The following is a 13984-nucleotide window of genomic DNA, read 5'->3' as shown; positions in this document are numbered from 1 at the left end:
ACTAAAGACAGTCAACAAATCACAAGGAAAGAGAAAATAAAAGGAACAAAAAAAACTATAAAAACAACCAGTAAACAATTAACAAAACGGCAACAAGTACATGCCTAACAATAATTACTATAAATGGAAATGGACTAAATTCTCCAATCAAAGGACACAGAGTGGCTGAATGGATACAAAAATAAGACCAATATATACGCTGTCTACAAGAGACTCACTTCAGATCTAAAGACACACACAGACTGGAAGTGAGGAGACAGAAAAAATATATTCCATGCAAATGGAAACAAAAAGAAACCTGGGGTAGCAATACCTGTAACAGATAAAACAAACCTTAAAACAAAGACTGTAGCAAGAGACAACGAAGGACATCATATAATGATAAAGGGATCCATCCCAATAAGAAGATTTAACAATTGTAAATACATAAGCACCCAACATAGGAGCACCTAAATACATAAAGCAAATATCAACAAAGATAAAGGGAAAAACTAACGATAGGAAAGAGAAATTAAGAAAAAATTCCATGTACCATTGTATCAAAAAGAATACCTATAGTTCATTGTTAGTGTATAGAAATGCAATAGATTTCTGCATATTAATTTTGAATCCTGCAACTTTACTGAATTCATTGATGAGTTCTAATAGTGTAGTGGCATTTTTAGGATTTTCTATATATAATATGTCATCTGACAACAGTGACAGTTTTACTTCCTCTTTTTTCCAATCTGGATGTATTTTATTTCCTTTTCTTATCTGATTGTTGTGGCTAGGACTTCCAATATTATGTTGAATAAATGTGGAGAGAGTGGGCATCCTTGTCCTTCTCCTGATCTCAGAGGAAATGCTTTCAGCTTTTCACCATTGAGTATCTTAGCTTTAGGCTTGTCACATATGGCCTTTATTATGTTGAGGTAGGGTCTCTCTATACCCACTTTGTTGAGAGTCTTTATCATAAATGGATGTCGAATTTTGTCAAAAGCTTTTTCTTTATCTACTAAAATGATATTTCTATTTTTCACTTTGTTAATGTGGTGTATCACATTGATTTGTGAATATTGACCCATCCTGCATCTTTGGGATAAGTCTCACTTGATCATGGTATATGATCCTTTTATTATATTGTTGAATTCGGTTTGCTAATATTTTGTTGAGGACATTTGCATCTTTGTTCATCAGTGATAGTGACCTATAATTTTTTTTTTGTAGTGTCTTTTTCTGGTTTTGGTATCAGGGTGATGCTGGCCTCATAGAATGAGTTCAGAAACACTCTTTCCTCTGCAAATTTTGTAAATAGTTTAAGGACAGGCATTAACTCTTGTTTAAATGTTTGGTAGTATTCACCTGTGAAGCCGTCTGTTCCTGAACTTTTGTTTGTATGGGAGGTTTCTTTTTTTAAAATTACTGATTCAATTTCATTATTGGTAATTTATCTGTTAATAATTTCTATTTCTTCCTGATTCAGTCTTAGGATATTGTACTCTTCTAGGAATTTATTTCTTCTAGGTTGTTCATTTTATTGGCATTTAATTGTTCATAGTAATTCTTTATGATCCTTTTAATTTCTGTGGTGTTGATTGTAACTTCTCCTTTTTCATTTCGGATTTGATTTATTTGGGACCTCTCTTTTTTTCTTTATCAGGCTAGTTTATCAATTCTGATTATCTTTTTAAAGAACAAACTCTTTAGTTTTATGGATTTTTTATGTTGCTTTTTCAGTCTCTATTTCATTATTTTTACTCTTATTGTTTTCTTCTACTAACTTTGAGTTTGTTTGTTTGTTTCCTGAGGTAGGCTTGTTTTGCTATACACTTCCCTCTTAAAACTGCTTTTGCTGCATCCCATAGATATTGGATCATATGTGTTTTTATTTTCATTTGTCTCCAGGTATTTTTTGATTTCCTCTTGATTGCTTCAGTGACCCACTGGTTGTTTAGTAGCATATTGTTTAGCCTCCGTGTGTTTTTGGTTTTTGTATTTTTTTTCTTGTGGTTGATTTCTAGTCTCATAGTGTTGTAGCCAGAAAAGATGCTTGATATCATTCTTAAATTTATTTGTGGCCTAGCATGTGGTCTATCCTGGAGAATATTCCATGTGCACCTGAAAAAAATGTGTATTCTGCTGCTTTGGAATGGAATATTCTATAGTCTATTAAGTTCATCTGGTCTAATGTATCATTTAGGGTCAGTGTTCCCTTATTGATTTTCTTATTGATATAAGTGGCGTGTTAAAATCCCCTACTGCTATTTTGTTACTGTTAGTTTCTTCCTTTTGGAGAGAATGTGGAGAAAGGGAAAACTTTTTGCATGGTTTCTGGGTATGTAAATTGGCGCAGCTACAATAAAAAAACAATACGGAGCTTCCTCAAAAAAATTAAAATAGAACTACCATATAATCCAGACATTGCAATTCTGGGTATTTTTCCAAAGAAAACAAAAACAGTAATTCAAAAAGATATATGTACCCCAATGTTCATAGCAGCACTATTTACAATAGCCAAGATATAGAAGTAACCTAAGTATCCATCAATAGATGAATGGATAAAGAAGATGTGGTGCATATTTTTTCATAAAAAAAGAATGAAATTTTGCCATTTGTGACAACATGGACGGATCTAGAGGGTATTATAGTATGTGTAATAAGTCAGACAGAGAAAGACAGACACCATATGATTTCACTTATTTGTAGAATGTAAAAAATAAAACAAATGAACAAACATAACAAAACAGAAACAGAGTTGTAGAGAAAAAACAAGTGGTTGCCAGAGGGGACTGGGAGGGGATGAGTAAAATAGGTGAGGAAGAATTAAGACATACAAATAAATGAGCCATGAGCATGATATGTACAGCATGAAGAATATAGTCAATAATAATGTAGTATCTTTGTATGGTGACAGATGTTAATTAAGACTTATTGTGGTGATCGTTTCTGTAATGTATAGAAATATCCGATCACTAAGTTGTGCACCAAGGAATTAATAGTGTTGTAGGTCAACTATACTTCAGTAAACAAACTTATAGAAAAAGAGACCAGATGTGTGGTTACCAGAGGTAAGGTGGGGGAAGGGGGAATTGGATGAATGTGATGAAAAGGTACGCACTTCCAGTTATAAAATAAACAAGTACTAGGGATGTCATGTACAACTCGATTAATATAATTAACACTGCTGTACATTATATATGAGCATTGTTTTTTTGTTTTATGTTTTGTTTTGTTTTGTTTTGTTGCGGTACGCGGACCTCTCACTGTCGTGGCCTCTCCCGTTGCAGAGCACAGGCTCCGGACGCACAGGCTCAGCAGCCATGGCTCACAGGCGCAGCCGCTCCGCGGCATGTGGGATTTTCCCGGACCAGGGCACGAACCCATGTCCCCTGCATCGGCAGGCAGACTTTTAACCACTGCGCCACCAGGGAAGCCCCTATGAGCATTGTTAAGGGAGTAAACCTGAGTTCTCATCACGGAAAAAAACTTTCTTTTTCATTTTCTTTTATTTTGTATACATTGAATACATGAGATGATGGATGTTCATTAAACTTATTGTGGTATCATTTCATAATGTATGTAACATCACTTTGCTGTACCTCAAACTTATACAGCACTATAATGTCATATATCTGGATAAACTGGAAGAAAAAAAAAGTATGATAACTAAATGTAACACTTTATCCTGAATAGGATCCTTTTACTATAAAAGACATTACAGGGATAATCGACAGTTTGAATGGTGACTGTGAAGTAGAAGGAATCAGTGTTCATGTCCTGATTTTTGATGGCTGTATTGTTATATGGGAGAATATCCTTATTTGTAGGAAATACACACTAACATATGTGGGGTAAAGGGACCTCTTGTCAGTAACTTACTCTCAAATGGTTCAGAAAAAAACAACTTGTATTATTTTTGTGATTTTTCTGTAAGTTTGAAACTCTTCTAAAGTAAAAAAATAAACCTTTCCTGGTTGTCAAGGTCCTTCATTAGCTCATCTTACCAGCCTCATCTTCAACAGCATCTCCACACCCCCACTCCTCCATCCACATTGGACCTCTCCCACTCCTACAAGCATAGCATGTCCATTTCTGGGTCTCTGGCTTGCTCGTGTCATGCTCTATTCCTATAAGGCTTTATAGCTCCACTTTTGCCTGTTAAAATTCTTGAGTGTAAGAAATATCATAACACACATTCTTGAATGTATGCATAACAGAAATACCATAAAACTTAAAGTTTTAAATCAAATTAAATCTGGCTCCAAATTTTCACTCTTTAATTTGGCATAAAAATTTCATCTCAGTCTCAAGTATATGGGAAGCGGGTAGCTTACCCTGCACACAGAAAAGAAAAACTTTCTCTAGTTTTCAGTTCATCACAATGGCTGCTGTAATGCTTAATATCAAAATCCACATTTCACTTGAAGGCAGAAAGCTCCATCCATTCTGTGACATTTGCTGGTGTAGGGATCTTATGCTACTACTCCCCAGGCCATGGTGGCATGTGCCACAGGGTCTTAAGTCTCAATCACTTGCAGAAAAACCCTCACCACCTTCTCCCCAACCATTTCCTTGGTCTCCAGAAGCTCATCTTTTCCCCAAGCATTAGGTTATTTCCTTTCTCCATTCCCTAAGGAAGACTCAAGTGGGAATGCCTTTATACCTGGAAACTTCCATTTTCAGCCTAGAAACATAAAAATCATCAATAATCATTAGAGGCAAGGAAACTCAAACTCATTTTGTAAAGGTTTAGCTACCTTAGAATACTGGGAGGAAAAGTAGTTTCATCCTTTTAAGCCTCCTACTGCTTTGAGTTTAAAACACGAATACTTCGACCAATTATACCACCATGCTGCTCATCCTCTAAGATGAGTTGGTAAAGTTTTTTAAAGTATTAAGTTGGTAAAGGGCCAGGTAGTAAATATTTTAGGTTTTGTAGGCTATGTGGTCTCTGTCTCAACTACTCAACTCTGCTGTTGTAGCGTGAAAGCAGCCATAAATAGTATGTAAATGAGTGTGGCTCTGCTCCAATGAAACTGTGCTTACTGACACTGAAATGTGAATTTAATAAAATGTTCATGTGTTGCAACATATTGTCCCTATTTTGATGTTTTTCCTCCATTTTAAAATGTAAAACCATTCGTAGCTCACGGGCTGTACAAAAATAAGCAGCGGGCTGAATCTGGCCTGTAGGCTGTAGTTTGCCGACTTCTTCTCTAAGACAATCAGATGAGAACTTTTAACATGAATGTTTCCAGAATTCTGAATTATTTCCTTCCATAAATAGCTCATTTTTGTGCATTTATCATAGTCCTTACCACTTTCTGTCAAAAATGATCAATTCATATGAATACGTCTATCTCAAATGACTGTCCTCTTTACAAGAAAGTACTTCCTTTGAGGCCTCACAGAGCCTAGGTGTTCAAACTATTTCAGCTGAATGAAACTGAGTAGTGGGGCAAATAAGGTTGATGAATGAAACAAGTCTATCATGGAGCATCATCTACACAACGCTGGCTTTGTTCTGGGAGAGGGCTATAAGTTTTATTGCAGATGATTTGTAATTATTTTTGTGGGCTCTCATTTTCTTCTCCCTAATTATATTTGTTAACTTGTTGAATTGCTTCCAAGACCGTTCTTTGAGGACTGAAGCTGTATAAAGGACTCCGCATTGCTGAGTCTCAACAGGAAAGCTAAGGTTTCCAAAAAAATGTTTCTTTATTTATGATTTTATTCATCTTTAAGGTTTTTAGAAAAACTGGAAGTATGAGATTGGGATGAATTTTTAAAGATTAGAAATCTTGAAGCTATTTGGTTCATAGAGAATTAGAAAAATGTCTTTTAGAAAATTACGTGCTTCTTTCTTTTGTCTTAGTAATACCTTATGCTTTCATGTTTTGTATTTCACTAACTCTGTACAAAATCCTGTGAAGTAGGCTGAACAGGAGTAGAGTTAAGACTCTTCAAGGTACAAGTGGTTAAAAAAAATAACCCAACAGGGGGCTTCCCTGGTGGCACAGTGGTTGAGAGTCCGCCTGATGATGCAGGGGACGCGGGTTCGTGCCCCGGTCCGGGAAGATCCCACATGCCACAGAGCGGCCAGGCCCGTGAGCCGTGGCCACTGAGCCTGTGCGTCCAGAGCCTGTGCTCTGCAGTGGGAGAGGCCACAACAGTGAGAGGCCCGTGTACCGCAAAATAAATAAATAACCCAACAGGGACTTCCCTAGCAGTCCAGTGGTTAGGACTTTGCCTTCCAATGCAGGGGGTGTAGGTTTGATCCCTGGTTGGGGAATTAAGATCCTACAGGCCTCGCAGCCAAAAAACCAAAACATAAAACAGAAGCAATATTGTAATAAATTCAATAAAGACTTTAAAAATGGTCCACACCAAAAAAACAAAAAACAACAAAAAAGTAAATAACCCAATAAAAAAAAAAAAAGCAATGTTTTCATTCAGATAACTGAGAAGACAGGGATGGATCTTTCTTCCATCTATAGCTGAATCCAAGGACTCCAATGATATCACCAAGGTCCTGTGTTCTGTTGTTCAGCTCTGTGTTCTTTTGCATGGCTCTTATTCTCTCCCACTGCAGTCAGGCTTCCCTCAAGTTGCTGGAGGAGACGGCAACTAGCAGCCTCAATTTCACATCATCCCAGCACAAGGATACTAAAAGCAAGAAGTGTCTCCACTAGCTCTGGCTGGAAAATCTTTAGACGAGGACTGTAATTATTCATTCAACCAGGATCACTTAATGGGAGAAGAGTGGTTCCCCAGAGAGGAATGCTGAGCAGATAATGAATGTTCTCTGAAGTGGGTATTTACTGAGCGGCCATCTACATATGGGAAAGGGAGGCACAGAGAAATGAAGTAACTTTTCCACAGTCACACTGTTGGTAGGTAACAGAAGTAAACAGAAATCATGCCTTCTCACTCATACCTCATACAGTGCCTCTGCCATTGCCTGTATAACCATGTTATTTCCATGGTGTAAGTATCTCTATCTCACCATTTCCAAATGAAAGCTAGGCCCGTAAGTTTTCATAAAGACTATAATGTCATTCCATTGCATCTATTTCTTTGTCTTCTGCATATATATCAATAACTTCACATTCAAGGAACCATAATTATATTCACCTTTTAGCTTCAGTATTCCTGGATAACTGGCCTTGTGAAAGAATCTAATGGTTTTCTGTCGCTTTGATGTTACTTTGGTCTTGCCACCACACATTATGGGCATTTTATAATGCATTTTAAGGTGTTTTTAAAAGTCACTCTTTAGAAAAATTACAGAATTTTAATAAAATTACATTGACAAGTAATTATTCCTCATTCCTTAACGTATTCCCTAATTTTTTGTGATGGACATAAACAATAAAGTGATTTACTGTAAAAGTGGTTCATCTTTCTATAAGCAGGCAAGTGGCTGATTTGGCAGGAAGAGGACTTGACCGACGGCCAGCCCACGTGGATTCTAGTTTGGCTTTTTCAATTACTAGTTGTGTAGATACAGAAAATGGCTTAGACTCTGAGCCTCAGCATTCTCACTTGCAAAAGGGGAATGGTACTTTGGCCTTATTTTGATATTTAGAGCAGAACTCATGTACCGTTACAAAAATGATACAAAAATGTCAGTACTTCTACATTTGTTTAAAAGCTGGCTTTCCCTAAGACTGTAACAAAATAAGGAAAGAACATGTGAAAACTGTTACCTCAGTGGAAAGATCGTCTTGGAAGAAGTGATTCTTTTTTCTAGAAAACTCAACCCAGAACACCTTAACTGGGAAATATACACACACAGACATAAAACTGGAAGGCAAAAATGTTTCTTCTAAGATTTTCTAAAGTTCCCTGATTCTTGTTTTACAACTTATTGATATTTTCTTGTGCCTCTGCTGTGCTGTCAGAAATTCTCATTTTGAAGCAAGGAAACTTCAATGAGAAAAGCATTTCAACTTTTGGCTCACTACAAAATTTCCCTTGGGAGATTATAGTTCTAGATCTGTTCCAGACATTAGGTTCTTTGTTGCTCCAACCAAACCCGGGACGCCACCCAGAGGTGCGCAGCGCCACCTCCTGGGAGCGCGGACAGAGCCAGCCAGCAGTAAGCGGCTGAGAGCCGAACACCAGTGTTACAGTCTGTGTGGCTCTGGTGACTCAGACACTTCGGGTGGTTTCTGTACACATACCCCTGCGAGGAACTCCAGACTTAGCCGCGTCTTCGACGCCTCACCTGAGTAGAGGTTCTTAACCCAGCGAACGGCAAGGCACGTTAACAGTGAGGGTCCTGTGTTTAGGGAAGGGTGCTCCACAGCTGAGACGGTTCTGTGGGCAGGGCTACGTTAGGTGGGTGGGAAACCAGCCAGTGAGCGGAACGACGCTCGGTGGGCGGAACGACGCTCGATGGGCGGGGCTTATCTCCGTCTGCAGACCAAGCTCACGGGGCAAGACTCCGCCCTGTGGGAGGAGCTTATCTCGGTGGGCGGAAACTACGACCTGAGAGCGGACCCTTGACTGGCTCCCTCATTCCGGAACTTCCTGGATCCTGCGGGTGCAAATGGCGTTACCTGGAGCTTAAACCCGTACACGAGGGTATCGGAGGACTGGTGAGAGATTAATTAAAAAAATTTCCGGCGCGCTGGCGTGGAGTTTCCGAGGGTTGAGACAGGATTGGCCGTCCGCGGGCTGCTGCCGTCTGGAGGCTCCGTTCCGTCGTCGCTTGCTGCCTTAGGCAGCCCTACTCGGCCGCAGGCCTGCTGGCTCAGGCCTGAAACCCCCATGCCTGCTGGGCCTTCAGCCCACGGCAGGGTACCAGTTTTGGGTTGTTATGTTGTCACCAGTTTCCACGTGGTTGTTAGAGAAAATCCCTATCCCACTACCCCCCCAGCTAGGCTCTCACCTTCTCCACGAACCTTCCTCAAGTCCCCAACTGTATTGGATGTTTCCTTTTTGTGACTCCACTCGTATGCTGTCAGTTACAGCACCTATCTTTATGTTTCTTGTGTTTGTATATGTTTTATATGTATGTATATAGGTTCTGTACCACACTTGGTACATAGTAATTGATTAATGAATACTAGACGAATGGTTGGATTTTGGTTACTTATTGGAAGGATTTTAGATTATTTAATTTGGGGGTGGTTTATGTGTATTTTCTGCTTCTATAATAATCATGTATTTTCTACTGTGTTTATTTATTTATTTTTTTTTAGAAGGAGTTCTGTTGGGGTTCGGAAGCATTGCTGTCTCTGTTGTTCCTGAGGCTGACATTGAAGGAGGAGAGATACAATGTGAGCAAAGGGAAGAAGGGAAGAATGTGCAAGGTGTCTTCAGACAGTAATTAGTAGACTAGAGTCGGTATAGAGAAATAGCAGGAGATACCTTTGACAGATTTATGCTAGAGTCAGGTTTCCAGCAATACGTCAGGACAAAGAATATTGCTCCTTGTGGGTTGGAGGAGCCACTGAAGGATTTTAACATTGGGACGGTTCATTTCATACCACTACGCAGGATAGACTTGAATGCATGTGGCTTAAGCCAGGGGTTGACAGTCTTTCCGTAAAGGGCCAAATAGTAAATATTTTAGGCTTTGCGAGTCACAGTTGTCGCAGGAAAGCAGCCACAGACAAAACATACATAATTGAATGGACATAGCTGGGTTCTAATAAAACGTCATTTACAAAGACAGGTTCCTGACCTGATTTGGTCCATGGGTATAGTTTGTCCCAACCCAGAGTCTAACCAAATAGTCCTAGGGACTAAAGCAGTAACCCAGTCCTGAACTAGGCAGTACTAAATCATGTTTTTGTACTGCATTTTTATTTATATATGAGAGACCACATCACATAATGAGAGCTCAGGATCTAGTCTGCTTGGCTTTGAATCTTAGCATTCTCTGACTACTAATAGTGCAACAATGGGCAGATTAGCTTCTCTTTGCATCAGATTTTTTTTTTAATCTGTAAAATGAGAATAAAATAGTACCTCCTACAAAGTGTTGTTGTAAGGAGTAAATTAGTTAAAACACATAAAATGTTAGCATAGTGCTGTACATGTAGTAAAAGCTTAATAAATCTTAACTATTAATATTTTTTAAATTGTTCCTCACGTGCATTGTTAAAGACAGGTTTGAGAGATGTTTCTCAAGTAGAATTTATAGGCTTAGTATGTTTAGCTATAAAACAAAGATAATACCTACAGTTTTTAGGCAAGAACCATTCACACAGAGGTGATGTGGAAGTCATGAAAGTAATTTAACGTGGGGGTTAGGAGGTGTAAGATTAAGTACTGGTTTTGAGGAGGTGCACACAGGAGTGAAAATGGGGCAAGTAAAAAGGAATGAAAGAAGGAGGGAGAAGGGAGTCAGTCCTAGAGTATGAAAGGAACCGGAATGGAATAGCAGTATGTAAACTAGCAGAAGGATGGATGGTGATGGTTAGCATTGTCAGATGCTGCAGAAAGCTGAAAAAACACAATTGTTGTGTTGAGAATATTAATTAATCTAACTGGCAGAAACTAATGTGGAGCGTCTTATGGGTTAGGTGCTGGAGATGCAGAAAAGAATTAGCTACACACTCTGCACTGAAACAGAAAAATCTAGTAGGACCAAAAGGACATGGAGATAATTTTTATACAAGCAGCAATTTTAAAAATAATCAGGAGGAAGGTGGAACTTCTTAGATTTAATTGGTACCTTTACTTCCAAAAACTGAAATTGATTTACAGTTCATGAACATGGGCAACTTAATTGAGCTCCTTTTCTTTCTTTCCTAGACAATGGCCAAGAACAAACTAAGAGGACAGAAGTCCAGGAATGTATTCCACATAGCCAGCCAAAAAAGCTTTAAGGTTAAAAATAAAGCAAAACCAGTTACCACTAATCTGAAGAAGGTTAGTATCACTTATGCACTCTTGACTTTATTGTTTACAAGCAAAGCATAATTGTAAAGCTACTGAAAAACTGAATGCTAATATTTAAAACAGGTTCTTAGCCTTTCCTACAAAAGCATGATGATTTTAAACATTTGTTTTAAAAAAGAAAGAGATGAAGAAAAATAACCTCCCTTTCTTGAATTCAAATGTGCAAAAAGAAGCAAGCATTTTAACTGCAAATGTATGAGGCTCCAAGTAACAGTTTTAATAGTTTTCTCAGAGCATAGAAATCATAAAAAAACATGGTATGGAAAAGTTATCTCTAAACTCATATATTCAAGAAGCTTTCAACAGAGTCAAGACATGGAATGTCAGTCAACACCCATTCTTTTTCTCCTCAGTAATTCTTACTTCTCTGAAGATATCTAGAACTCAGATAAAAACCTAAAAATAGAAGATAAAATATTTTGTTTCTTAAAATACAAAATTTGAAAAGAAAGGAGTTACTTTATTTCAAAATATTTGGGGAATGGGAAATTTCTTCAAGATTAAGTAGACTCCTTAAGAAGATTATTCAAGAAAATGTTTTCAAGCTTAAGTAATAGGTGGAGTCACCTCTAGAGGACTTAGTAATTATCATAACGGTCCATAGAAATGTAACATTTTATCTCTCAGTCTTCATGAACTAGCTGAGTTAAACTTTTTGGTGGAGCAATTTCATGACTTTGGAAATGCTAAAAAGGAAATAAAGCTGGGTGATATGACTGGGGTTTGGGGGTGACAGTTTTAGATAGAACTGTCTTCAGGGTTGACATTGAAGCCAAGACCTGCCTGATAGGAGCCAGTGATGCAAACTGCTGGGAAGTGTTGGGAGCAGCATGTTCTAGGCAGAAAGAATAGTGAGTGCAAAGACCCCCAGCTGGGTGAAGGCTTGGTATATTTGAGGAAAATTATTTTGTTTGGATAGGAAGTCCTAGAAGCTTTATGGATACTAATGGAAAAGATCTGTGGGTAGGCAGCCTGGTTGGAGAAAGTATCGAACACTTTTCTGAGAAAGCAGCCTTAGGGGGAGGTCGTACAATCACCAGGTACTATATAAATGGTAAATTGAAGTTGGTGGCCATGAACTTAAAGTGAAGCCAGTCAGCCAGCTATGATTTTCTAGAGCTTCAGTTTTGGGCTCCAAAAGGCTGATACTTGAGTTTAACTAGGTTACCAGGCAAGTCTGATTGAGGGAGAGAAGAGAAGTAGTAGAGTTAGGGTGTGAAGGAGTGACTGATTAGTGGTCATGGAATCTGTGCAGGCTAAAGGAAAAAGTGGGGATATGAAAATGTGAACAATAGTGAACTTGGTGGGAAAAGATTTCAGTGAGATTTAAGAATTAATTAATAAAATAAGTGAATAGAAGGATAAAATAAGTGAATAGAAGGAAAAGATTTCAGTGAGATTTAAGAATTAATAAAATAAGTGAATAGAAGGATAGGAAGTGGTGCGGTAACAGGTAATGATGCAGCCTAAGGTAATGCACGGGAGTGATGGCAAGGTAGGTCGTGGAAAAGACCCCTGGAGATGAGGACCTGAAGAGATTAAGAAGCCATAGGATAGGTTTTTGTTGTAGCCACTAAACAGCGACGCCAGGCGTGAGAGGGGTCAGTGAGCCATGGTTTGAGATCTTTCACGAAGGAGCAAGTAATCATGGTGTTGATAGGTGACAATAATGAGGAGAGGGGTGTCAGAATGTCCTGATGCATAAGATGCAAAAGAGCCAAAAGTTTTGAAGGAGAAATGGTTGGGGAGCAGCTGTGAAGAACAAGAATACCACCCCCACCTTTCAGATTCAAGCGAGGACAGCTACAGGGGCCGCTGTCCTCAGGAGACTGCCAGGCACTTCTATCAAGGAAGGATTCAGAGACGTACTGTTAGAAGGACACTGGAAGCATGCTATCCAGGTTCCTCGTTTTACAGATGAGAGACGATAGCACCGTAGCTTAGAAAGATAGTCACATATTTTGGCCTGCTTATTCCAGGAAAGTCAAGGTATGAGGTATATCCACATAATTCTTATTTTTTAAAAAACAGAACCTTTTGTCTAAAATGTCCAATAAGACTAAGAATTTTAGTGTAAATTGTCTCCATAAATTGGTAGGATTGATAAGAGTTTATAGGTTTGGGGGGTAACAAGATTAAATTAAGGTTGCCTATATTTTTATCCTTAATGGTTGTGAGATCATGGATTAATGCTCTTTTTCTTTTTTTAAAAGATAAACATCATGAATGATGAAAAAGTTAACAGCGTGAATAAAGCTTTTGTAGATATGCAAAAGGTACTTGTACAGTTCGTAAAAGGCCTTTCTCTTGAACCTCTGCAGAAACAGCTGGTGAGTGGAAATCACTTCCTTTTGTTCTGGCTAATAAACTGCAAATTTTCAAAGCCTGTATTGATTGTAATTTTTAGTATTTGGCTCTGTAGTATGTATAGCTTATTCAGACTTTAAAACATTGAGTCTAAAATATGGGAATTTATTGTTCTATTTCCAAAAGTACAACTAGAAGAAATTATATTGAATAATAGATATGTCAGTAGATTATGTCATTTTTATTTGCTATTATCTGAATTTTTAAATGTAATTTTCTCTCCAGATTCCTCAGCAGTGTCATGAAAACGAACCAGTTAATGTTGATGAAGCTACAAGATTAATGGCTCAGTTGTAATACACTGGTGATGCATCAAATTCTCCAAAAAGACCAATAAATTAAATGTTTTATACAATTTTATTTTTAAAAATCTTGTTAATGTACAGGCATTGGCACATTTTAAAAACAAACTACATAAACAGATCTTTCCTATAACCTAGGAAAGTGGAATGTCAGAAGTCAACAAAATGTGATAAACTTAAAGTGCTAAAACAGAAGGCACTTCACAAAATCTGTTCACTGAAACAGTTAATATATCCTAGTTTACACCCTTCACTTTATAAGTGGCAGTGAATGTCTGGATCAGAGGATACACAGAAATATGGACAGTCTCGTGGCAGTAAAAATGTAAGACAAACAAATGATGAGCCCTTGGCCAACTTTTTTGTTTTTGATGACCTTAAGTCTACTTTAACTTTCCTCTCATATAAGGAAAAAA

The 13984-nt window shown here is 38.0% G+C and overlaps 1 protein-coding gene across 2 annotated transcripts; it reads left to right on the top strand.

Moving 5' to 3' along the window:
• Positions 1-10755: 10755 nt before the first annotated feature.
• On the top strand, positions 10756-13626 carry RBIS (ribosomal biogenesis factor). 2 transcript variants are annotated; one of them, XM_065895634.1, is made up of 3 exons: positions 10756-10869; positions 13113-13229; positions 13492-13626. In XM_065895634.1, exons 1-3 carry the CDS (start codon positions 10756-10758, stop codon positions 13561-13563), a joined length of 303 nt encoding a protein of 100 aa, XP_065751706.1. In that variant the 3' UTR covers positions 13564-13626. The 2 variants fall into 2 exon arrangements, with proteins under 2 accessions (XP_065751706.1, XP_065751707.1); XM_065895635.1 differs by lacking the exon at positions 13113-13229.
• The last annotated feature ends 358 nt before the right edge of the window (positions 13627-13984 follow it).

This window comes from Phocoena phocoena, chromosome 17, assembly GCF_963924675.1.
Source record: "Phocoena phocoena chromosome 17, mPhoPho1.1, whole genome shotgun sequence".
Classification (NCBI taxonomy): domain Eukaryota; kingdom Metazoa; phylum Chordata; class Mammalia; order Artiodactyla; family Phocoenidae; genus Phocoena; species Phocoena phocoena.
Note: the sequence above shows the minus strand (reverse complement) of the source record. Positions and strands in the feature narration are given on the sequence as shown.